Below are 26,471 nucleotides of genomic sequence, written 5' to 3' on the forward strand. Positions count from 1 at the left end.
ATTGAGAGAATGTTTCATCATTTCAGTAATATCAGAATTGGTGTGTTGTGTGTTTATAAATTGAAAAGAATATATATCAAAGTATATATGAAGACTTAGTGTGGATGTGGAGAAGCATGCAGGGCAGAGGAAGTATATATAGAAAACCTGCTGCCCTAGGGTTTCATGATATTGATCAACGTGGGGAATCTTATTACAGTTGTTTTTTTTTTCTTTCTGTTGCTGTCTACAATATTGCATGAGTGTGTATATTGGTTCTGTGCCATTTTGATTGGTTGGTCTACTTATTTGGGGGCCACAATACGACAATTCAGCATACAAAGTTAGGCTTCCAGAGAATATGTTGTAATGCATATAGGTGAATATGAACAAAATACATGCATGCAAAAACATATATAATTACATATTTATCATTATTGGTAGGCAGGTTGGGCAAGCCGCTTATTAATTTTCTTGGGCAAGCTCATGCTTTTATATAATATATATTAGCAGAGAGCACACACGTGTGTTAATAAAATAGGTATATGATTGTCATTTTGTCAAAAGGTACAAAATTAAAGCCTCTTCAACCGCCCACCTCCTTCCACGTTCTCTTCAAGCGCAACCGCTTCAGTTCATTCAAATTATCCAAAAAAAATCATGATTTCACTTACATGTATGAAAAAATGATGATGATATAATTTCTCTTAATAAATGCATATTTTTTATCTTATGTAAATATTTCGATATAAAATTACTAGTTTGCCTTCCTTATGTAAATATGTGTATCAAAAGTGAGGGCAAAATAAGAAAAAAATGGGGGGAAAGTTCAAAAGATACAAAATTACTATTTTGCTCTCCTCATGTCAACATTGTGTATTCAAAAGTGAGGGCAAAGTTGGAAGAAAGGGGGGCAAAAAGTTGACAAGCCCTCTTCTCTTAATAGAATAGAATAATTGTGGTGATTACCAAGGCTGCAGAACAAAAGTCTACAACTCAAATGCCTAGCAATGAAAAATGGGTGATGTGATTGGACTAGGATTCTCTTCCCTCCTCTTTTCATCATCTTCCATCCCCTTCTCTTACATTTTTTATTTTGTCTTTCTCTTTCTATAAAAAATTAATATAAGATGTTGACGTGACTTAATCGTGACCGTTCAAATAGGAGGAGAGGAAAGGGGAGGGAAAAAAAGAGGGGAAATAATCCTACTCCGATATGATTTATACTTCATTTGTAAATTAATTTTACGTTTGATGTTCGCATTATAATAAGGTTATATCTAAGGCTTCAACTTTTCTAAGCTATTGTAACTAATTTCGTAATCTCTCTTTTTGTTTTTTTTGGCGGTGGCATCTGTGGAAATGTATCTTAATTTTTATCAATTCACACTAATTTGGCTATGTAAATTTTTTCATGCACCAAAATACAATATACATTTTTTATGTAAACAAATATACAATATACATAAGAAACATGGTTGGACAGTGCTATTTTAGAGCAATTTTTGAAAAAAAATACATTCTGGTGCTATGTACTTCTAATTACGATTTCCACTCCACACTTGATTATAATAATGATTCATTATTAAAAAGACTACCTTAGGAATGTTGTTAGCTAATAGAGAAGAAGCATTATTTGGACCGACTTTTAATATATATATATATATATATATTCCTCCTTTTTTTTTGGTCGAATATATTAATTCATTTTCTAACAGTTATATTTTCATTTCTTTGCAAAGAAAGTTCTCCCCGCACCAGGCGGCACTTGTTCCATTAATTGCCCCTTATGTCTAGGGATAGATTTTTCAATGTATTCGAAATACGGGACAATACATCATATGTTATTATATGAGTGGAGATAATTTTTTTTTTCCCCAAGTGTCCCTCCATTTGTATAAAAACATATGATGTGTGTGTACTTCCATGTACATAAAAAAAAAAAAAAAAAAATCCTTCCATCCCCTCTTTTTTTTTTCTTTTTTTTTTTTTTTTTTAGGAGTAACGATAGAAATTTCATTAATCCAAAAGTGGCTGATTATAACTCAACACAAATAGGGGACAACAGGCCATCCCCTCACAAAGACAATCAACCATTACATTCTAGCACAAAAAGGTCAGACAACAGGTCTGGCGGTTCCTCGAACCAAGATCGAAAACGTTCATAATGCAGAGGTCGATTAAGCCACATAATTTCAACATCTTATATTAACTTCTTTATATTAACACTAAGCTATGAACTAAGAAAGAATGAAATAAAGAACTATCGCAGAAGAATTTAGAGAGAGAAAGAGACTAAATGAACTTTTGTATTGCAGAGAATGAATCGTCAATTACAAAGAAAGAAAGGGAAGAGAATAAAAATTGAAGGAGAGAAAATCCTGCTCCAAATTTTGCAAAACCATCTCAGTGCCATCCCTATAGCTATGTGCTTAGCCTTATCGTAGTACAGTAGTGGCTGCTTCATTTTGAGCGGATAGAAGTAATAGATTAGATGATTAGATAATATGGATTCCTTATTTCATATGGCTTCGATCGATTTCCTTGTCTATGATTACTTAGATTTCTAATCAAGAAGCTCTTTCTTAAGGCCTTCCGCCAGAGGTGTATAAATAAGACTCTTTTTCTTTGAATGGTATTGATACCCTTTATACCATATAATCATCAAATTTTATCGTCCAACGTTATATAATAATGATGAGGTTGCACAATAAAATTGTTACTCCATTAATAACATTAACTTTTACCGCTGAATTTGTTTGTTATAATAAATAAAGGCATTTTGATATAAGGACATTATGAAATAATGACATTAAGTTTAGTCCCACATCGTTAAATTACTAAATCATCATTATTCAGTTTTGTGCCTCCAACTTTTATGTTAAGGTTGTTACAACATTAATTACGTTAAGTTCAAAGTTTAAACTATGTTGGGTTTTAGGTCAAACTTGTATTTTCCATTGTAAGAAACGTAAAATTACATTATAATCACCAAAACTTATTGATTTCCTCTTCAGTTCAATTAATGAATGTTCTTTTTAATAGAATTCTATTTGTATTAGTACAAATCTTAGGTCATCATTTGTAGGTAGAAGGCACCACTCAGAAACACATTTCCATCTTGGAAAACAGAATCTACATATAAAGCTAGCTTTACAAATTCTTTACTTTCTCTTTGTTTTGCATGAATTATTGTGATTCTGTATCTTGGTACTTTGCTTATATATATATTATGGAAAAGGATCCTCATCGGAATTTTTTTTTTTTATCCTAAGGATTCTGTAATCGTGATTGTTTATCGTACATTATGCAGTCAGAAATCATTTCAAAATTTAAAATTTAAAATTAAATATAAATAGTACCTAACAAAAACTGACCGTACGATGTACGATGAATGATTACAATCACAGGATCCTTAAAAAGAGAATCCAGCGAGGATCCTTTTCCATATATTATGACATCTAGAGTCTCTGTAGGAAAGACTTAAAGAACGGAAGAAGGGTTGAAAGCATATATATATATATATAGCTACATGCATACTTTATCTGTACTAGAAGTGACAAAAATCTGCTAATCGTACAAGTTCGACGTCAACTAATTAATCATTTGTCCGGGTCTAACAACCATGTTCTGTACTAGTTATTAACATTGATGTGAACGAGACCTTTTAAGGTTTTGCAACGTAGGTTTATGTGTTAGATAAAGAGAGGGGACTTGGTAGGTAGACCATTTTGGTTGCACAAATACACAAATCCATATCCTTAACCTTCACCTATCTCAAGTATATTTCACATATTAACTTAAATTAATGATGATCACAAACTATTCTATTACTTGTAACAACACAAATACATAAATCGTCGTTAAAGTAACAATTAATAGCTTAACACATATATATTAACTTGTGATCATCCTTATTGATTGAGAGTAGAAGTATATTCACTGATATCTAAGCATAGCTGCACATCCCAAGCGCACATGAACTGCCTTTTTTGCAATGGTTGTCACAGCTGCCACAGTGTTTCTTATCAGAAATTGGGTTCACAAGATGACCGTGGCAGCATATCTGTGAGTGATGGCTTTTCACCCCACACTGGCCACAGTGGAGATTGTCCGTCTTCAAATCCACACATTTCTTGTGGCAACAATGAGTCCCTCCTCGACAAACCTTAGGGTTACTGTCGCAAGTCACTGCCCGACCCCGAGAAGCAAGGAATCGGCTTATGCCTCTTAGAGAAGTCTTTTCTTGTTTAAAGGTTTCACTGTTTGAAACATTAATACTGTTGTCTTCCTCGCCGAAGAATGATTCTTCGAATTCTTGGTCTGGTGTTGCCGAGAGAGTAATGGCCACTAAAGCCATCAGCATCGCTAGCTGAAACAAAACCTTGAGGGATTTCATGTGATCTAGTTGTGATTGGAAAAGAAGAATATAGAGTATTTGATATATAGTTTGGCTGGATAAGCATGCAGGGCTTGAACATGTATATATATGTAGGGGATCGGATGGTGCATGAGGGTTGATATACAAAAGTCATCAACGTGGGGAATATTGCATGGTTGGTCTAATATTCAAAAAGGCCATTAGCAAAATGTCATAATTCAGTAAACAAATGTAGGCTTCCAGAATAAATTGTAACTTGTATATATTATCTCAAAATTAATTAGGTGAATAGGAACAAGAAACATGCATACTAAACAGATAATATATAGGCAGATTGCCGAAGCTCCTAATTCATTTCATTGGCCGTATAATTTCTAGTTTGGTTTATGCAGCATGCTCTAGGGGTATGTTGATTTTCATCCTTTGATTAAGAGTTTTATGAAAATACATGACAGTTTAAGTACTTATAAAACATGACAATTCAATTACTACGATCTAATGATATTTTTTTTTACTTGCAAGTGAGAGGTCTTAGGTTCGATTCTCACCAAGGCGAATTTGAACCACATTATTTCTTAGCCTACTTCCCCATCCTTAGTATAGATACTACATAATGTCATTTGTTAAAAAAAAACGGTGACAATTCAATGATTACTTCGTAAAGAATGGTGAGTAATTAGGGAAACATTGTACCAACCCTCAAAGGCTTAAACGTTGTTAGCAACGCCAATTAGTAAAAGTCATCTTGCACACATGTTTAGTGAAAAATAATAAAGGATGAGTAAATTATGCCTAAACCGTTAATAGATCACAATCTTACTTAGACAGAAAATAGATAACTTTTATTTTGTATTTTATTTTTCAATAAATTGTAAGAGAGTTGTTAAATATTTGGATGAATACTACTTATATTTTTGGTTCCCTATGTTTTCAAAATCTTCTAGTACTTTATAATATGTTATTCTCTTTTGCATTTCCACCTAAGCTCTTGCCTAGACACCTAGGCCTGAATCTTTGTCTACCATTCGATTAGTGTCTAGCATCTTTTAGATCTTGGTATATATATGATTGGTGGAACTAGTATGAATATAATGGTGTGGATGGAGAATCATGCAAGGATTGAACAAGTGTATGTATATATATGAAGTTTGACGCATGAGGGTAAATAAGGGCAAGGTCAATGTGTTGGGAATATCGCAGGACTGGTCGAATTCCAAAGGCCAAATTAAACGTTAATTAATTGATCAGTAAATAGACATGGGCTTCCAATTAAGTTAATTAGGTCAATATGAACACGAAACTTGTGCACACAATTATGAGCATCTCGAGATTTTATTGGAAGGAAGGGGTCACTTCCATGCTGCTCCATGAGATGCATCTAATTTCTATCAATAAACTATTTAAACACACACAATTAATACTCTAATTAACATTCTTTAATAATAGTCATACCAGTATTAGAGAAGCTTCAAGATTGTGCATCTAAACAAAACACCCTTGATATATCTCGCTAGTATATTGACTAAGAAATTATTTAATAAAGCATTTAAAAAAAATGTGACATTATTGTTTAATTGAGTATATTTCAAAAAAAAGAATTAAATAAATAAAATTCTGTAACACTTCAAATGGTATTTTCTACCCCACACTTAGTTATAGTGCATTATACATATTCGATAACAACTAGATAGCTATAGAGAATGTTGTTAGCAATTAAATATCATTTTGACCAAACTAATTAATTTTAATTTAATTTTTTGGGCATATGCTGTTTCAATTAGTTTTATTCGGGTTTCCAATTTTCTTGCAAAGAAAAAGTTGTCCCACCAACTGGCTACTGTCTTATTGTTCGATCGTATCTTGGGCGCCGATATAGACATGATCTCATCCAATTAGATGCCCGGCTGGCTTTTCTTTACAAATTAAATTCCTTCTAGGTCACTTAGTACTATGGTCTAGTGCAGTAGCGGAGCCACTTGAAGATCAAGGTCCTGGCCTACCCTAAAATTTTTCATTTTGTAGTTTTTGTTTGTATACTTTTAGTTGGATACTCTGCATTCTTCGACTTATGTGCATTTGCTCCCAACTAGCCTTATTGTATTTCGCTAATTGACAAAAGAAAATATGTTTTACAAGTATTGTTATGAAACTAAAGACATAAATCAACTAGCATTCCTTAGTTCGCTATTTTGCATGGTAGAGTGTTGATTTACAATAAAACTATGCATAAATAGAATAGAGGAAGAATTTATCTTGAAAAATAATTTTCATAGCAGCAGTTTTAAGCCATGATTATTAATTTTTGTTCAACTTCATTATAGGAACTTATAAACAAATTCGGTGCTTACGAAACAATTATCTCAAAAAACAAAATTCGTGATTTCATACTCTCTTTTGATTAAAATTTTTCCTTCCACTATAAAAATGAGCCTTTTTCTCCCATTATTTATATTATTATTATTTTCAATTTCTTTCGTAGGGCTTAGAGGCCCCTCCTAGCTTCAAATTTTGACTCCACCATTGGTCTAGTGATATTCCTCTTCACTTGTAAGTGAGAGGTCTTAGATTTGATTCTCGCCAAAGGCGAATTTGAACTAAATATTGTTTGTTCAAGGCTAAACCCACCCTGTAACATCCCACATCGCGTAGGGGAGTGATCCTTAAATGTATATTCTCATCCCTACCTAGCACGAAGCCTTTTGGGAGCTCACTGGCTTCGGGTTTCGTAGGAACTCCAAAGTTAAGCGAGAAGGGGGCCGAGCACTCCCAGGATGGGTGACCCACTGGGAAGTTGCTCGTGAGTTCCCAGAAACAAAACCGTGAGGGCGTGGTCAGGGCCCAAAGCGGACAATATCATGCTACGGTGGTGGAGCAGACTCGGGAAGTGATATGCCCCGGGCCAGGATGTGACAAATGGTATCAGAGCCAATCCCTCCGTGAGGGTGTGGTCAGGGCCCAAAGCGGACAATATCGTGCTACGGTGGTGGAGCGAGCTCGGGAAGTGATCCGCCCCGGGCCGAGATGTGACAAATGGTATCAGAGCCAATCCCTGGCCGGAAGTGTGCCGACGAGGACGTCGGGCCCCTAAGGGGGGTGGATTGTAACATCCCACATCGCCCAGGGGAGTGATCCTTAAATGTATATTCCCATCCCTACCTAGCACAAGGCATTTTGGGAGCTCACTGGCTTCGGGTTCCATAGGAACTCCGAAGTTAAGCGAGAAGGGGGCCAGAGCACTCCCATGATAGGTGACCCACTGGGAAGTTGCTCGTGAGTTCCCAGAAACAAAACCGTGAGGGCGTGGTGGGAATATACATCTAAGGATCACTTCCTTGGGCGATGTGGGATGTTACACACCCCCTCCTATTTAGTATAGATAATATTATTTGTTCAAAAAATAAAAAATAAATTTCCTTCTAGCATAACTGTGAGGGCGTGGTGGGAATATACATTTAAGGATCACTCCCTTGGGCGATGTGGGATGTTACACACCCCCTCCTATTTAGTATAGATAATATTATTTGTTAAAAAAAAAAATTTCCTTCTAGCATACTTACAGTACCAAACTAATTAAATTGAACGGTGAAGATCATCTCCACATAAGAACTTAACTAATTAAATAGAAGATAATATTTCCCCTCATAATTGAGAGAGAAAGAGACCCACTTCATAATAACCTCTAATACCAGGTACTTATTTAAAGGAAACTTCATTCTAATTCTTGGTAAAGATGACTTTTAGATTAAAACCATGAGTAAGATCAAAATCTAATTTTAGTCCATTTGAACATTAATCACCTCATTTTAATGTATTAATTATATTTCATCATAATTATAATTTTCATTTCATTCATCGTAATATATTTTGTTGTAAATATTTAGTTAACTAATTTTTGTTATACAATATATTTCGATATACTTTGTCTTCTTCATTTAGGTATATTAAATTCATTATAATACATTTTAGGTGCATACATTTAGATACACACATTTCGGTACATACATTAATTCAATATAATACATTTCGGTACATACATTTCAGTGCATACATTTCGGTACATACATTTTAGTGCATACATTTTGGTACACACATTTAGGTACATTAATTTATTATAATACATTTCGGTACATACATTTTAGGTACATTAATTGAGTTTTCAAGTTTGAAGAATGTTAAATAAAATTAATAAATTTAAAAAACTTTTTTTGGGTAAAAAAAAAATTTTAAATATTTAATGGGAAACATTAAATAAAATACATATTAATTAATTTGAATTAAGGACACATCAAGGGACTATAGTCAATATGTAATCTTACACCATGTTTTTCATTAAATTTCAATATTCTGTAAGGATTAAATTTGAAAAACCCATTTATTTAAAACAATAACTTGGAGTACAAGCTAGAATATTTCTTAACATATAAGAATTATATTGCACACAAGAACAAGGAAACAATCCTAACCCTAAGAGGAAATATAGAATCCAGGATGGATCCTCCTTCTCTTACAAATGATTTATTCCTTAAGTACATTATAATAAAAGAAAAATCAAATTATAAACAATAATTAATTGGTTAAGTCCCTCAAATGGTAACTGAAAGAATTTCATGCATAGCTGCACATCCCATAGACACATGAACTGCCTTTCTTGCATTTGTTGTTGCAGCTCCCACAGTTTTTCTTGTCAGACCTAGGGTTCACACACTTGCCTTTGCAGCATGTCTCCCCGTACTTGCATTTCTTCCCACACGTGCCACAGTTTACTCTGTCTGTGTTCGTATCCACACATTTCTTCTTGCAGCAATCTGGCCCTGCACTGCCCGATGCCCGACAAACCCTAGGGTGTTTGTCGCATGTAGTCACAGTGGCCCGAGAGGCAAGCAAGCGGCTTCTTCCCCTAAGAGAAGTGGTTTTATCTGATTGCATGCTTTTGGTTGCATCATCTGTATCTTTGTTTTCCTCATCCAAGAATGATTCTTCTTGGTCCTTAGTTGCAGAGAGAGTAATGGCTAAAGCCATTACCATGGAAAGAACAAGCAAAACCTTGAAGGCTTTCATGATGTTTTAGTTGCGTAGTTGGGTGTATTGTAAATATAAAAGGAGAGATTTTTGAAGGGAGAGAAGATGGTGAAACAAAGTATAGATGTATGAATGTTTTGGATGGAGAAGCATATAGGGTTGGAGAAATATTTATAGAGAAGAATGAGAGGGGTTATGTGTGGTATTAATTTGTAGAGTATTCATCTACTTAATGGGTTGTCTAAATCAAAGGGCTACGAAGCGTTTAAGTAAACAAAGTTAGGTTTCGAAAGAAATATTGTACTCCAAATTAGTTAGGTGGACATGAACTTATGAATAAGAAGATACAAATTTACTTGATGATAAAGTAGGCAGGTTAGGCTGTGATTAGGCTGTGGTGTTCTCCTTTTTTTCTTGGGTTAATCATACTCATGCATGCATAATATTGCATATATGTTGGTACTTACGGTAGCTCTAGCCCGCCTTCTTGTTATTTCAAGGGTCCAAGAAACCAAAGTTAGTCCATTTTCCGAAGGGGGAAACCATTACAGAAGCACTTGTTGAGCCTCTATTTATGTTAACCTTTTTCCTTCTTTAGTATACTTTTGGAATCACATAATTGACCATTGACCAATAAATATTAGTGAAGAAACTTCGAGGAGGGTGACTACCCGATGACTTCAATAGCATCCAATTCGATTTCGTTAGCATAGATTTGGTTCTGGGAATAACCTTTTTAACACATGATAACTACAAGTTTTATTTGAAAACACTGCAATAGCTCAACCGGAGAAAAAAAGGGGATATATATTCTTACACATCCCATTTTCCTTCTCACTCCTTCAAATTTCAATTGTTTAATGGATTTTTAGAATGCGTGTGAGGTAAAATTGGATGTGTGAATATCCCAACCTTACTTCAATACATTGAAGCACAGCAGACACTGAAGTCAGAACAGTGCACCTACGAACATGGCTTCAACATCGGTAAAAGGTTAATTAAGAAATGTAAGGCTGGTTAATGGCTTACACATTTTAAAAAAGAAATCTTTGGTCCTTGCGAAGAACTATGCTCCTTTTGCCCATTTCCTTGCAAAGAAAAGTTCCCGTGCAACTATAGATGAACTCGTCGCACTATCTGTTAAAAGTGTAAATCCAATATCGATAAATTAGTTAAGAAATTTTGCATGCATGTATCCATAACGAGTTGGGGATCCACTCTATTGCCACTTAATATAGGTGAAATTCAACTACGTCAAATATTTAAAGAGGCAGACCACTGGTCCACTTCTAACCACACTGATATTGTCTTAACTTACCCACCTATTGTTAGGTGTTGGATTTTATCACAAAATCCTATGGTGTTATTAGAAGTAGAACCATACACTTACAATTTTACAATGTGAAACTTATATTCAACATGCCCCTCACGTGGGACCACCACATAGTAGGCCACACGTGCAACCAATTCCACGTCAGACATGAGCGCAGAAACATAGTGTTACATTAATAATTAACTCGGCCACAACACGAACCCACATGACCTACAATCAAACTCGCTATGATACCATGCCAGACAGAGAGACGGGTCACTGACCCACTCCTGCCACATTAATACTGTTCTAACTTAACCAATTATTACTAGGTGTTGAATTTTATGACAAAAAACTTCGATGTTGTTATAAGTGAAACCATACACTTATATGTTATTTTACTTTCTTAGTTTCCCAATATGAGACTTATATTCAGCAAACTCTTTTAATCACCCTACTCCCAATTAATTTAACTGGAACTTCAATTTTTTTTTAATCGTATCCATATCTGGGGCACGAATATGGACATGATATGATTCAATTTTTAAGATGCCCAAATGGTGTTTTCTTGCAAGGGTAATGCTAGAAAGATTAAATTTGGAGATTAAATTTAAAAACTAAATAATGTGTCACCAATAGGAATGAGCACGTTTATCAACGGTTAAGTAATAAAAAACCAATCATAACATTTCATATCCTTTAATCTCCAAATTTAGTCTCTCTAGCATTAGCCTTTTCTTGCAAACTAAATTCCCTATACATACAGTATATATCAAACTGAAGGTTAATCTTAACTAAAACAAATATGATCTTTTCATCAATTAATAAAAAAAGCTTTGCAGGTATTAAATAAAATATGTACGCTTAAAATTAAAAGATAAAACAATAGGTACTTAAGGGAAGTTTGAATGGAAGTTAACAAAGGTGGTGCTTTAGCATTACAATAAAGTCTGAGTGGTAATGCACATATTTGTGTGCAGGGAGAGGGAAACAGATTTCTAATTGAATGTTAAAGATCTAGATCATGTATACAAGCACGGTAATGCACACATGACTTAAAAGGCAGAGACTGAGTAATCGTTATACGATTAACCGGAATATATCTAATTGCAAGCTTAACATAAATAAAATAAAAGATAATATTTTATTCATTATTCTTAAGAATTTTTACATTAATAATAAAAGAAATAATCAACAAGTAACTGGCCAAGCTAGCACACCAAAAGGTGATGACTAGCTAGCCCTTATTATCCTTGCACACATACATACATTCATATAGCCTTATTTTATCTTCGCAATGTCGACCGAATATGAGTTCATTATCTGCTGATCAGTAATTAATTCGATCACGCATAACTGCACATCCCATACGCACATGAACTGCCTTTCTTGCACTTATTGTTGCAGCCGCCACAGTTTTTCCTGTCAGACCTTGGATTCACACACTTGCCTTTGCAGCATATCTCTGCGTACTTGCATTTTTTCCCACACTTGCCACAGTTTACTCTGTCTGTGTTCGTGTTCACACATTTCTTCTTGCAACAGTCTGGGCCTCCGCTGCCCGAGACCCGACAAACACTAGGTTTTTTGTCGCATGTCATCACTGCCGCCCGAGAAGCAAGGAAGCGGCCTGTTCCCCTCAGAGAAGTGCTTTTTTCTAATTGGCTTTTGGTTTCATCATTTGGATCATTGTTTTCCTCTTCGAAGAATGATTCTTCTTGGCCTGGGATTGCAGATAGAGTGCTAATGGTTAAAGTCAGTAGCATGGCAAGAACAAGCAAAACCTTGAAGGCTTTCATGATGCAAGTTTAATTTGTTGGTGAAGCGGAGAGATCTCAAAAGGAAAAGTTGATGAAGGAACGTATATGATGTTTGTTTAGATGGATATAAGCATATGGGTTTGCAGAAGTATTTATAGAGAAAAATTGATCAGTGGGGGGCTAGTTGATAGAGTTCAACGAGTTCGATAGCATTTGAAAACCAGGGTTGCATGTATTAGTTAATTAACTTATATAATTTGAGAGTATTCATGACGTCCTTAATGCGTTGGTCTAATTCAAATGGCTACAAACAAAACGTTTTAAGTAAACAAAGTTAGGCTTCCAAAGAAACATTATACTCGAAATTAGGTCAGTATGAAATTATACATGAACGAAGAAGGAAACTAAGTCGCTGAGTTTGCTCATAGGCTGACGGTTAATTCATAACACTCATGATGAATCATTAGACTTATAATTTGCTTGGGTTAATTCATCAGACTCATGCATGCATTGATGCATGTAAATATGTTGGCAATTACATGCGAGCTAAAGCGCCCGCCTTATGGTTTCTCAAGGGTCCAAGAAACCAAAATCAGTCCATTCTTCAAACGGGGAAACCGTTACAGAAGCACTTCCACTTGTGGAGCCTTATATATTGACTTTTTTTAATTTTTTAATTTTTATTATATTTTTTTTCCATTGATACTTCTGGAATCATATAAGTAACGGGTAATGTTAGGGAAATCATCTATTTATATTATATCTTGTAAATTGTATGACATGGTTGTTAGTGGTTAAATCATAAGAAGCTTCAAGGAAGGTGACCATCGGGCCCTGTTATATTAGAATTCTTAACTCTGGAATTTTTTTTTGTAGTTACTACTTCTTGTATATAGCAAGTAGTAACCAATTGTAATTAGTATAAGATTCAATAAATAAAAAATTGTTATAGACTATATATATAAATATATGTATATATTGTACTATTATGCATCAATCAAAATAAGAAGTCACCAACCAATTCATTTCCATAGATTTGGCTCTCGCAAAAAATATAAGTATATGCAAATTTTTAATGACTATATATATACACGTGTGTGTGTGTCTTCATTATATGATAGGGCAATGTTTACTTTGTTTTGTGCAGTTGTCCTTAATTATTTTCCTAAAATTACAATATATGTAACTTGCAAAAATTTGCTCCCTTAATCCACTTTTAGAGTTTTGCCTATATGTGATTAATTTGAACTAAATCTTGTTAGAGTATGAGTGTGATTCTCACAGTTTAGTAATAATCATTGTTATTTCAGATTGGTATAAAGATGTCTTAATGTGTTTATAAGAGTTAATTCAACTTTGGTTTGGATTGAAACTCTACTGTTGGCTCGAGAATAGAACTCATACTTATACAAGGATTTGGTCTTGTATTCCTTGTAGGATTGTAATAGGGCAATCTATGTTTAGTATAAAAACATAAGCCACTGCTCTCACAAAATATACGCTCAATATTGAACTAAGACCTATTGTTAGTTTGAGTACTTTTGATTTTGCAAGAGAGGAGAAGCTTGTGTGTAGATTCGTCCATGGCTTCTTCGTCCATGAACATGTCTATGTTAAACTTAGAAACACGACAGCTTTTCAAATCAATTTCATATCTCAGGCCTTACGGGAAGGCTTTGTTACATACACTACAACATACAAACTTTACAATTTACCGAGAACGCCGTTATTGAAGGAACTGTTTTTCAAAGATTTCCTCCGGACTTGCTTAAGAAGTTGAGTACAGATTATCTTGTAATGCAAAACCATAAATATGGAATCTCACCAGAGAGGCTTATGGAGAACGAGAATCTGTCGAGTTTCTTTAAGATCTTGACAACTTGTACTGATGAAGATGATAAGGTCTATGTGTCCACAGTACACGCATACAACTATCATGTGACTGCCTTCCAATGACATCCAGAGCTGCACCATCTGTTGTCTTCTGACAGCACACATGGGAAAAACTTCGTCAAACAGTCTGCAGGTACGTGTTGCAGATATTACTTCAGTATTTGCATATGTAGAACATATTTGATGCGTTGGTTGTGATTTAGTTGCTAAATTCTTGTGTTCTTGGCTAAGTATATTATAAAGGCTATGCTTATTCTTACATGTGGTATCAGAGCCATTGAATTTAACAACTAAATTCGATCAAAAATCGTTTCCTAAAATCTGCAACATATAAAGTCTGTCTATTTGGTTTTCTGAAGAACAAGGAATGCGACGTCGTTTTGTGCGAATAATTTTTTATTAAATGACTCTTGGCTGCCCAAAAGAAAACTGGGTTCTTTAAACTATTTTTAAAAGTTTTATGACCATTATCGATTCAAAAGAAGAAAACAACCAGCGATCTTTTGATCATGTCTGCAGACATCTTCATCTTGTTTGTCTCTAGAAGATCCATGTAAGTGATCTGTTAACATCAAATCTCACCAAAATATAATTATATATTTCTGGTAACTATTGCTTCCGTTGCGTTGTTAATGATGTCTGCAACTTATGGTATTTTCTGTTTTTCTGATCTCTCTTGTATTAATAATGGTCATAAATATAGAGAGATGTTCTGGGTTTTCAAACCATGATGTCGTACAATGCTTATGAAATATTTACAGACTTTATTTGCATTTTATTGACCCGCATGCTGTTTCTTTTGGTTTTTGATGTTTCAATTGAAATCGCGACTGTAACAATGGCAATGCACTTCGATAATCTGCAATGGTACGAGGTCCATAGGAATTTGGAGTGATGGCAATCCATATGGATGGGTCTCAAGCATTGATGGATAATTTATTTCGTTGATTTGGAGCCAAGGAATTGCAATCGGGTTGACGAATACGGGTCCAATGATGCATTCAGGTAACTCACTTCATTGTTTCATGCATGATTAATTGTTCTCCTATATGCGTGATTATAGTTCGATGAGTTGGAGCATAATGAATTAGGGCTTTTGCTATTTCGAGTATGCTTGTTTATTTATATATATTGTGAAGGCATGATTAAACTCGAAATCCCTATAGATGCCAACTTGTGATTTATGTGAGATGTCTGGAATCATCCTTTGCTGCATAAATAAATTAGTGTATGTCTAGATATACTCTTCTATTTTTCATTAAAGAGTCAATGTGTATGCATTTTTTCATGTATGAATCTCGATACATTTAAATTGCGGGGAGCTACACATGCACATCTTAGTGTCAATTCTTGATTTTCAATTGGTTTGATTTATATCAAGTTTGGGTTGGAATGGATTTGACTGCATATCATATGCAAGTCAGGAGGTATTATAAAGCGACAAAAATAAATGCATATATAAAGTGGATGCAAATTGCTTTGTGATTTATACATAATAGCATATTTGAATGAAATCTGTATATATATGGAGATAGCATTCGTGCATAGACGTTGTAATTATGGGCATGCGTTTTTATATATATCAAATGGAACTTGCATAAGTTTCTCTGCATATTGATGCATGCATGCATACCAAAAAAAAAAAAATATATATATATATATATATATATATATATATGAACAGATGAATATATAAGGTAGATGTTTTATTGACTGCCTATAATGAGTCTTGTGACAATAAACTTTTAGCCATTTACAATATATATATATATATATATATATTCTATTATGAATCGGAAAGCAAATAATTATTTTGTCATCTTATTGGAAATTCATAAGATTAATGATATGTGGCTATCGTTATTTTCTCCAAGGACTTGCTTACGAATCTGTATATAATTGATGATGGTGTTGACAATGAATTAAAGGCATGAATATTTTTTTTTTTTGGATTATTGTCGACTAATCTTATCATGTATATATCGATGCATGCTTATTGTATATGTATATTTGTGATTTCATGATGCATGCTTCCGCTATTATATTTTGGTTGAAATCACAAATAGGGAGGAAGATGAACTTCGAGTTCTCCAGAAGAAATAGTGGTCTTGATTATCTCGTTTTAATCAAGACATGTTGTTGTGATATATATCCAGACATTATCAAAATTGGGTCGATCTTGCTCGATGGATATTGAACTAGTTAGGATCAAATTGAATGCAAAAATATTGTGCTTGCTATTCTGATTTTGATCATTGTTGAAACTAGTGATTTTGGGTTTATGTGAGATAAGTTTTTCCGAATGGATTGTGACTATCTTTTGATACATAGACTGTTTGCATAATGGTTTAGGTGTATTTGACTAAACTGAGATTATGCAATTGGTAAGGAATCGGGAATCAATTGGTTCATATCTCCGGTTTCTTTATTGGCTGTGCAGTACATTCTGCTTATGCTTAAGTGGGAGAAGAATGTAAGCATAAGGTTAATTAGGCCGGCCATTATAATCCATTTGGATGCTTGAAAACCAGATTATGGTTTTATTGAAGCAATTGGTAATTATTTATGTTACTTAATTTGTTTAAGTAATGAGAAGTTTAGTGCTATTTGCTGGAACTAAACTTAACTTGATATAGTGGGAGCAAATCAATTTGTGTGTTTGTTCTAGTCAAGTAAAATCACATTGTTGTAAATACAAATTGGATGAATGTGATCATGGAATTTGTTTGCATATTTGTTGCGGCAATTGATCACATTGATAAGACATTCAGTGTATTGCAATGACCATTAGTTAATACAGTTGATATTAACTTATACTTAACTTGTTTGTGTTAAGTATAGCCCAGTTAAGTGGGAGCAAATTGGTTTGGTTTTGCTATATTGGTTCACATAATTACAAAGTGCAAATTAAGTATGTTGTGACTTTTGAGTTGATTCTGCGATGTAACAGAAAAGATTCTTAAGTTCAATACTTTAAAATGCATAGGTAAGTTATATATATACACGTGTGTGTGTCTTCATTATATGATAGGGTAATGTTTACTTTGTTTTGTGCAGTTGTCCTTAATTATTTTCCTAAAATTACAATATATGTAACTTGCAAAAATTTGCTCCCTTAATCCACTTTTAGAGTTTTGCCTATATGTGATTAATTTGAACTAAATCTTACATGATAAAATTCCAAAGTACTATGGGTGAGTGATTTCTAAATCCCAAAGGATCGAGGACTAGCAAATGATGAAACGAAACGTGTCAGATTAATTTTGTTTGGCGTTAATTCGGAACAGTACTAGTAAAACACAATTCCCAATCTATATATATGGGACAGTGAACATTACATGGACACACACACATCAGAATTTTGGCAGAAAAATACATAGATAATTGGTAATGGTCTTAGAATAATACAACTCTTCAAGTTCATTGCATTTTTTATCAACTATTTAATGCTTAAAAATTTCAGAGTAGATATTTAACATATACTATAAAACCCCTTCTCTTTGTTGGTTACATAAGATTGTTATGTAAGCTGTCATAATGTGACAGGATAAATGTATAGCAGTAGTATACTGTGAACTAATCATGCATAATGGCACATCCCATAAACACAGAAGTCTCCCTTCTTGCACTTCTGATTGCACCCACCACAATGCCTCTTGTCAAACGATGCATTGACGCACTTACCCCTGCAACAAATCTCAGTGTACTTGCATCTGTAGCCGCAAATCCCACAGTTGTACCGATCAGTCTTCACGTCAACACATTTCTTCTTGCAGCAGTCTGGCCCCAGGCTGTTCTTCGCACGACAAATCCTAGGAAAGTTGTCGCAAGTATAACTGGGCAGTGGGATAGTTTTATGCCGATTATAAAGAAAACGGCTCGCTCCTCTTAAAGAAGTAGTTGCTTCTGCTTCATCTGGTGTTTCAGGCAATGTAGTTGCTTCTGCTACAGTACTAGTCTGCATTTCCACGTCTTCGATATGATCGTCGTGGAAATTTGCAGCTCCAACAATGGCCACTGCTGCTAGGAGAGTAAAGAAGATGTTAATCAACTTCATGGCCATGACTAAATAATATCTGAAAGTTATGAAATATTTATAAGGAAAGATGTTTTTGAAGAAGAAGAGTGTAGACTTATTGTAGAGTGTCAATGGAATGTGTGGGTTTTATAGAAACACTGGGGAGGACAGAGTTGACAATTGGAAACTGCATGTACAAGTCTTGCTTTATTTGTGTGGCTTAAAATGATGATGGTCTAAATTCAATAGGCTACTTGTATTTTATAAATTACTAAATATCTTATATGTACAGAAATCATTTGATTGACAAAGAAAGAAAAGTTGTCCTCCCTGTGATTCGATCTGATTCTGTATCCCATCATAAAGTTTAAGATAAAAAAGTTCAAATAAAGAAAAATGCAAAAATTATCCTTTTCCTCACTTTCACAGCCATGATAATTTCACCCCATAATGAAACTTAAGGGGAAGCGTATTAGCGTTTTAAGATTCATATAGCCATCTCTGTAAAATCATTTTGTGAATGACAATGAATTATGCCGAGAATAATTGAGGGAATATTGACTTGGCAATCAAGTTAATAAAATCTCTAGGACTCTCGGTGCCTTAAGGAAATAAACATATTGGAGTCCTAATTACATGCAATCAATTAAGGGCCTTTATTAAGTAAATACAAGGAATAAGAGTCATGATGTGACTATAATTGATGAGATATGATTTGGGTTGATATCCTTTCCGATAATAGGGAGGAATTGATTGAAACCCTAGCTATATAACCTATGAGCCGTCCCTGCTTCCATACCGATAGAAACTCACGAAAACTATAAGCCTATTTCGATAGTAGAGTTCATTCAGAGGTACTGGAAGTAGAAGACTACTTCTACTTTCTTCGCAAGGATCAAAGGCTTCACCTTCATAACCATGTCTTCCGAATTCTACAGATAAGTTCAATATAATTAGTCGATCTCTATTTCATATTGATTTTGATTTATTCGTGATCCTAATGTCTTGTTGTTGTGATTTCAGAATATGTCTTACAATCTCCACTTAGTGGGATTAGGTTTTGTTGTTATTGATGAAACTTAAAGAGAGCAAGGAAAATAAAGAAGGGAATAAAATCTGATTTTTCCTACTTCCATTAAAACAAGCCAGATATGATTCCCTAATCTGGAAAGAAAAGCACATATATTCAACAGCCAAATACTGCTAGAGAAACTTTAAAAGGATGAGAAATTAGTGATCAACAATTTTGTATCTGAAGCCCTATACGATTCTCCTACAATTCCAGCATATGAAATTGCTATTTTCCTTTTTATTTTTTGGGATTTTTCTCATTGACTTTGTTATCACTTCAGAAAATTGACAGATTCACCACCCCTCAAAACAACATTGCTTGACAGAGTGACGATGATTAGTTATCAAAGCCTGATTATCCTCAGTTTTTTTTAATTTTTCCTCTCCCTTCATCATGCAATCACCAAGGGAGCACTTAGAGCCCTGCAGACATTGAAGTCACAACACACCGTTACCTAAGAAACGTAAGATTCTCATTTACATCGGAGTCATTCATTTTTATAACTAGCTAGCCTCTCTGCTTGCGCATTTTTTTAATCACGCCGGCATTTTTCGATGCCCATTTTAATGATGAAGTTATTGACAGACGCATGGGGTTCTAAATATGATAGGATGGGGACTTTGTTGCTGCCAATGGGAGCAATGGCTGCAAGGTACTTCAGAAAATATCCAGTAAAGTGCAACGAAGGGTATTCAGTTGACATAACGTGTCAAACCCGTGGATACGTTGTAGGCACAGTTGGATGATTTATTGGTATGTTGCTTGGACATTCTTCAAAGGGACACAGTTAAAATACACATCGCACAATTGGGATGTATACCACCATACAACTAAGTCTCAAACTCTTTGTAGTTGATTAAAAGGCTGAAGCAAAACGATAAAGTGTCAATAGTTTTATATAATTATATATCACGTTGCTTTACTAAATATGTGATTGAAAAGATAGACACGTGTAATTAACAGATGACTAGATAACATTTATCAAGTTAGTATTTTGGTCGGTCGCTTGTACCAAATAAATATGTATCGTTACCTATATCTCAAGTTTACATATGATGATTAATAATTGTGTCGGTGACGGGAGAAACAAGATGGTTTTTCCGGTACGTAGTAATTAATTATGAGAATTAATGATAAATTTTGTATGGTTTTTCAGATGCTTGCCATCTTTTGGCGACCTAAGGAAGGAACAAGATGGTTTGTCCATTAAGTATGTAAAGATATGCCATCATCTTCTAGGCTACGCTCCAATTGCTCTAATGGATTAAATGTAAAATAATGCATGATGCTGTGGAAATAAAAAGAAATGTGTACACTACTTCTCCTTGATCATTTTGAGTATTTTCAATGAAATATTTATTTCACAAATTTAACAATCGAATACAATTTTAAATATACAATCACCACCTGATAGTCGTAAAATAATTATATTACGTACATATAAGTATTATAGTCAAATTCTAATATAAGAGTTTTTTTATCTTCATCGTACAATACCTTGAAAACATTCGCCTCGAGAATTAAACTTAAAATATCTTCTATTATTGAGAAGAGAAATCCAACAAATTAAATCTGGGCCATAAACTGCAGGCCTAAGCCTCAAATTCTAGCCCAGGGTCTACACACCTAGCTTGTGTACTTGGGCCGAACTCATTGAAACATGGGATGGTCCAAACTACCTACGTCGTCGTTTTCAATCCGCACCTTCTGGCGCTCCAGGCAGCAATGGCAACCGCGAGTCTTTAAGCTCCACGCCAGCAGATGCAATGGCCGTGTAATCGCGATTCGCAACCCAACAATCTGGAGAAGGCGGAGAGAGAGAACGAAACCAGAGGAGGGGAGCAACCGGCCATGGCTAGCTCTGCCGCAGTGGACGGTGTCGCAGCGACGGCGCTCCGCTCGGTGCTGCAGCGTGTCCAGCTGGCGGCCGAAAAATCAGCGCGTAAATCCCAGGAGATCCGAGTGGTGGCGGTGAGCAAGACGAAGCCAGTCTCCGTGCTCCGCCAAGTGTACGACGCCGGCCATCGCTGTTTCGGCGAAAACTACGTCCAAGAAATCGTCGAGAAAACTCCTCAGGTACACCGTACAGGCGTACACTCCTGCCTCACTCTCCCTCTCTCTCTCTATATTGAAAGAAATTGAATATTTAGTGATTGTTGCAGCTTCCGGAGGACATTGAGTGGCATTTCATTGGAAATTTGCAGAGCAACAAAGTGAAACCCCTTCTAAGTATGACTATTCTCTCTCTCAAATTAGGGAACTTTAACAAAACCTCGCCCGTACTATTTATTTTAACGGAAAATCAAATTTTTACACCAAAATATCATGATATTATTTACTTTACCCTTTATTTTGTTTTAAAACTCAAAGTTTTCAAACTCTTTTCATTAGTTTCCTCTCTAATTATACTTTAAAGCCTTTGCTAAGTAACCCATTTGGTCTCCAAAAGCAATAAGCATATATGTTTTGTTTTGTTTTTTTTGGAAATTATGCAGGTGGTGTACCAAACCTTTCAATGGTAGAGAGTGTGGATGATGAGAAGGTAGACACTTTTTCTGGTAACACCATTTTCTGTACTTTGTATGCAGAGTTACTCTTATGTTTCGGGTGATGGGTCTCGAAAAATTAATGGGATTTGGTATTAGTTTTGTAATTCTAGTAAAGATTGTACCTTTTGTGTTGTTGTTCTTTGTAAAAATTTGTCAAGCTTACTTAAATCCGTGGTGCCCCATTTGGATTCCAATGGAAATTGAATTTATGGCCTTACGGGTTCTGCACTGTATGTTATATTGCTCTAGTATATTATGATTGGAGCAGTTCAAGAGCAGCAGCAACCATTGTTAATTATCTGTAATTGGGGAAGCTCGTGTTTTCTTATGGATAATTCTGTTTAGCCGTTCCGAAGCTGCTTAGTTGGTTTTTAGTTAACTTCAGCTCGTATGTTTTGCAGATTGCAAATCGTCTTAATCACGTGGTTGGTAGCATTGGGAGAAAGCCTCTGAAGGTGTTGCTCCAAGTGAATACGAGCGGAGAGGAATGTAAGTTCCTAAATATGAGCCTCCGTTTTCATAGATACTGCAGGAAATGCATGCTCGAGGATAGTTTATGCTTGCATTGTTATCCGCTGTCAAGAATCCATGGCTTTCTGTATTTTAGTCAATTTGTTGTTTTTCTCTGTAGTTTTGAGATAACATCTGATCTCTGTATAATACAATGGTAGCAAAATCTGGCGTTGAGCCCTCTGGATGTGTGGAACTTGCAAAGCATGTAACTTCGGGTTGTCCAAACCTTGAGTTTTGTGGTCTAATGACGATTGGGATGCTGGATTATACTTCTACACCGGAAAACTTTAAGGTGATGCTCCAACACACATGTAAATCTTTCTCCAAAGTTTCAGTTTCTCAGGTTTATTGGCAATTCTCAAATCAAACTGTAATTTGGGACAAAAGACGGTTAGCGGTGACCATTGAATAAGTTTCTTTTGTTGTCAGACGTTGGCGAACTGCAGAACTGAGGTTTGCAAGGAACTTGGTATACCGGAGGAGCAATGTGAGCTTTCAATGGGCATGTCTTCAGATTTTGAGCTAGCTGTAAGGACTAATCTTTAGCTATCCTAGCATGTTTTCACCACTCACCAGTGAAGTTTCTTCACTAATGGAAAAACTTGGTTTTGCAGATCGAAATGGGCAGTACAAACGTGAGAATTGGATCTACAATATTCGGGGCGAGAGAATATCCAAAGAAACAATCAAATTAGCTGGGCAAACTTGATTTATTTTCTTGTAAGTGCCATGATTTTGGCAGGTTGTAGTAAGAGTTCTATGCCATTTGAAGGCTGGATATACAAATCAAACTGTATCTTGTCATTATAGTTTTTTTTTTTTTTTTAACAAGACGCTATGTAAAAGAGGTCGCACTTGGTGCGATGGCAAGTGCCTTCGCCCATGAGCGGTAGGTCTCGGGTTCGAGACTTGGGAGCAGCCTCTCCATAAATGGGGGTAAGGCTAGCTGACATTCACCTCTCCCAGACCCTGCGTAAAGCGGGAGCCTTGTGCACTGGGTACGACCTTTTAACAAGACGCTATGTACTGTAAACTACGCTAATCTACGAAAATGGAGGTTGGAACTTTGAGTGCAAGAAGGTGGGCACATTTTAACCAAAGCGGCAAGCAAACTGCATCCTCGTCTCTTGCAGACCAAAGTCTTTTCAGAATTTGGTGGAAAATGGCAATGGAACTTGTTGCGCTGATATACAGGAAAACTAATAAAAATAGCATGAAATCTTTAAGTTTTAACAATAAAAACAAAATAAATGGTAAAGTGAATAGTATTATGATTGATTTCTTAGTGTAAAAATGTAGTTTTTCATTAAAGTGAACTGTACCGAAAATTTTTCGTTAAAGTTCCTTGATCTATATATATATTTGTCGTGTTTGTTTGTACTAATACACAGTTACATTACATATTATGTAATTTTCTTATTGCCTACCCACCCTCTGTGACTCCTCAGTAATCACTAGCATGAGTTATGAACAAGCTGAACAGCTCTTTCTTAAACCCCCTAATACCACCACAGCAAGCCACCGCGACTGCCACCACCAAAACTTTCAACGCCGTCATCAACCGCCTCTCGTCCCAAGGCTCTCACCAAGAAGTCCTTGCCACGTACTCCTCCATGCTCAAAACCAACACACCTCCAGACTCCTACACCTTGCCTAATCTTCTCAAAGCTTGCACCTCCTTAAACCTCTTTCTGTGTGGCCTCTCGCTCCACCAATGCATTGTCGTTAATGGGTTATCTTTGGATGCCTACATTGCATCTTCTCTGATCAACTTTTACGCCAAATTTGGACACGTCCAAAATGCCCGCAAGGTTTTCGACGTAATGCCCCACAGAAATGTTGTTCCTTGGACTTCCATTATCGGATGTTATTCGCTTGCCGGAAATGTTGGAGTTGCGTTTGAGATGTTTAGGGAGATGCGGCGCGAAGGAGTTCAGCCCAGTTCGGTTACTCTGTTAAGCTTGACCTCCGGAGTTTCGGAGCTGCCTTATTTGCAGTGTTTGCATGGTTGTGCAGTATTATATGGTTTTGAGTCTGACATTACTTTGGTGAATTCAATGTTGAATGTGTATGGTAAATGTGGAAGAGTTGAAGATGCTAGGCACTTGTTTGAGTATATGAATGCAAGAGACATAGTTTCATGGAATTCCTTGATTTCAAGCTATTCCCAGGCTGGAAATATCGGAGAAGTATTCCGGCTTTTGTATACGATGAGGGTTGAAGGAATGGAGCCTGATAAACAGACGTATGCATCCGCTGTGTCCGTGGCTGCCATGCAGAGTAGTTTGAAATTGGGAAAGTCAGTGCACGGACAGATTTTAAGAACTGGATATGAATTGGATTCCCATGTCGAAACAGCGCTCGTAGTTATGTACTTGAAATGCAGGAACATCGACACTGCATTTCATATCTTCGAAGGGACGAGGAATAAGGATGTGGTTCTGTGGACGGCCATGATGTCAGGGCTTGTGCAAAATGATTCTGCAGACAGCGCACTAATCGTTTTCTCTCAAATGTTAGAATCAAAAACAGTGCCGTCTAGTGCGACAGTAGCTAGTGCTCTTGCAGCTTGTGCGCAACTGGGTTCTTTTGATATGGGAACCTCGGTTCATGGTTATGTGCTGAGGCAAGGAATGAGGCTCGATATCCCTGCCCAGAACTCCCTTGTAACAATGTATGCAAAGTGCGCTCGTTTGGAGCAGAGTCGTGCTGTTTTCGAAAGAATGGGCAAAAGAGATTTGGTTTCTTGGAATGCCATGATTGCTGGATATGCTCAAAACGGCCATTTACGCGAGGCTCTGCTTCTCTTCTCCGAGATGAGGGCAACCCTTCAGAAGCCCGATTCTTTAACTGTGGTCTCACTTCTGCAAGCTTGTGCTTCCATTGGGGCACTCCATCAAGGAAAGTGGATTCACAACTTTACAATTAGAAGTTGCCTTAGACCATGCATTTTGATAGACACAGCTCTGGTTGACATGTACTCAAAATGTGGTGACTTAGATAGAGCTCACAGGTGCTTCGTTGAGATGTCAGACCCAGATTTGGTCTCATGGAGCACGATTATTTCCGGTTATGGTTGCCATGGAAAAGCAGAGACCGCGCTGAGGATGTATTCAGAGTTTCTGCTCACTGGAATTAAACCAAACCATGTCGTCTTCCTGTCAATTCTTTCTGCTTGTAGTCACAATGGGCTTGTTGACACAGGCTTGAGCATATACCAGTCAATGATTGCAGACTTTGGCATTGCCCCAAGCCTTGAACACCGCGCTTGCATTGTTGATCTTCTCAGTCGAGCTGGACGGGTGGAAGAGGCATATGACTTCTACAAGAGGGTTTTTCAAGAGCCGGCAGTCGATGTCTTGGGCATACTTCTTGATGCTTGTCGAACGAAGGGTAATGAGGAACTGGGGAATATTATTGCCGGAGAAATTCTGATGTTGCGACCTGGGGATGCTGGAAACTACGTGCAATTGGCACATAGCTACGCTTCGATGAACAGATGGGATGGCGTTGGCGAGGCATGGAGCCAAATGAGGTATCTTGGCTTGAAGAAACTCCCAGGCTGGAGTTGTATTGAGTTGCACGGGACGATCACTACATTCTACACAGATCACAATACAAATCCTCAATTTGATGATATCGCGTCGATGTTGAAAATGTTAAGCGAGGGAATGAAGAAACCGAGCACTAACAACGAGAGTTGAATGATAAATTTCTGAACTTGTTAACCACATTCTTTACGGATCACCAATATAAATGCATGACCTTCAACTCCGCTGGAGCTTACAAAATGAAAATTTAACCCGATACAATTGGAGCTATCCAATTCCTATTTCATTTCAAGTCGGCCTGCATTCACTAAGTAATGTGTCACCCCATAGGAATGAGCACATTTATCAACGTTTAAGTAATAATTCAATCATAAAAAAAGAAAGAGGCGGTTTTCATGGTGTATGTCAAGGAGAAAAGCGGAGG

At 36.0% G+C, this 26,471-nt stretch overlaps 5 protein-coding genes across 5 annotated transcripts; 2 read left to right on the plus strand and 3 right to left on the minus strand.

Annotated features, from left to right (window-relative positions):
- Positions 1-8,965: 8,965 nt before the first annotated feature.
- On the minus strand, positions 8,966-9,418 carry LOC139188734 (stigma-specific STIG1-like protein 1). The gene has a single exon (XM_070806428.1). It carries the CDS (start codon positions 9,416-9,418, stop codon positions 8,966-8,968), a length of 453 nt encoding a protein of 150 aa, XP_070662529.1.
- A 2,619-nt stretch (positions 9,419-12,037) lies between these two features.
- Positions 12,038-12,490, minus strand: LOC103420580 (stigma-specific STIG1-like protein 1). Its single transcript, XM_008358640.3, has one exon. It carries the CDS (start codon positions 12,488-12,490, stop codon positions 12,038-12,040), a length of 453 nt encoding a protein of 150 aa, XP_008356862.3.
- Positions 12,491-17,924: 5,434 nt separating this feature from the next.
- On the minus strand, positions 17,925-18,407 carry LOC103446877 (stigma-specific STIG1-like protein 1). Its single transcript, XM_008386032.4, has one exon. It carries the CDS (start codon positions 18,405-18,407, stop codon positions 17,925-17,927), a length of 483 nt encoding a protein of 160 aa, XP_008384254.1.
- Positions 18,408-20,954: 2,547 nt separating this feature from the next.
- LOC103446743 (uncharacterized) lies at positions 20,955-23,300 on the plus strand. Its single transcript, XM_008385873.4, has 7 exons — positions 20,955-21,510; positions 21,597-21,663; positions 21,930-21,976; positions 22,385-22,472; positions 22,655-22,788; positions 22,926-23,024; positions 23,111-23,300. The coding sequence occupies exons 1-7, from the start codon at positions 21,196-21,198 to the stop codon at positions 23,189-23,191; spliced, it is 831 nt and encodes a 276-aa protein (XP_008384095.4). The 5' UTR covers positions 20,955-21,195; the 3' UTR covers positions 23,192-23,300.
- Positions 23,301-23,789: 489 nt separating this feature from the next.
- Positions 23,790-26,293, plus strand: LOC103446742 (pentatricopeptide repeat-containing protein At4g04370). The gene has a single exon (XM_008385872.4). The coding sequence runs from the start codon at positions 23,963-23,965 to the stop codon at positions 26,198-26,200; it is 2,238 nt and encodes a 745-aa protein (XP_008384094.3). The 5' UTR covers positions 23,790-23,962; the 3' UTR covers positions 26,201-26,293.
- The last annotated feature ends 178 nt before the right edge of the window (positions 26,294-26,471 follow it).

Source organism: Malus domestica, chromosome 10, assembly GCF_042453785.1.
Source record: "Malus domestica chromosome 10, GDT2T_hap1".
NCBI lineage: Eukaryota > Viridiplantae > Streptophyta > Magnoliopsida > Rosales > Rosaceae > Malus > Malus domestica.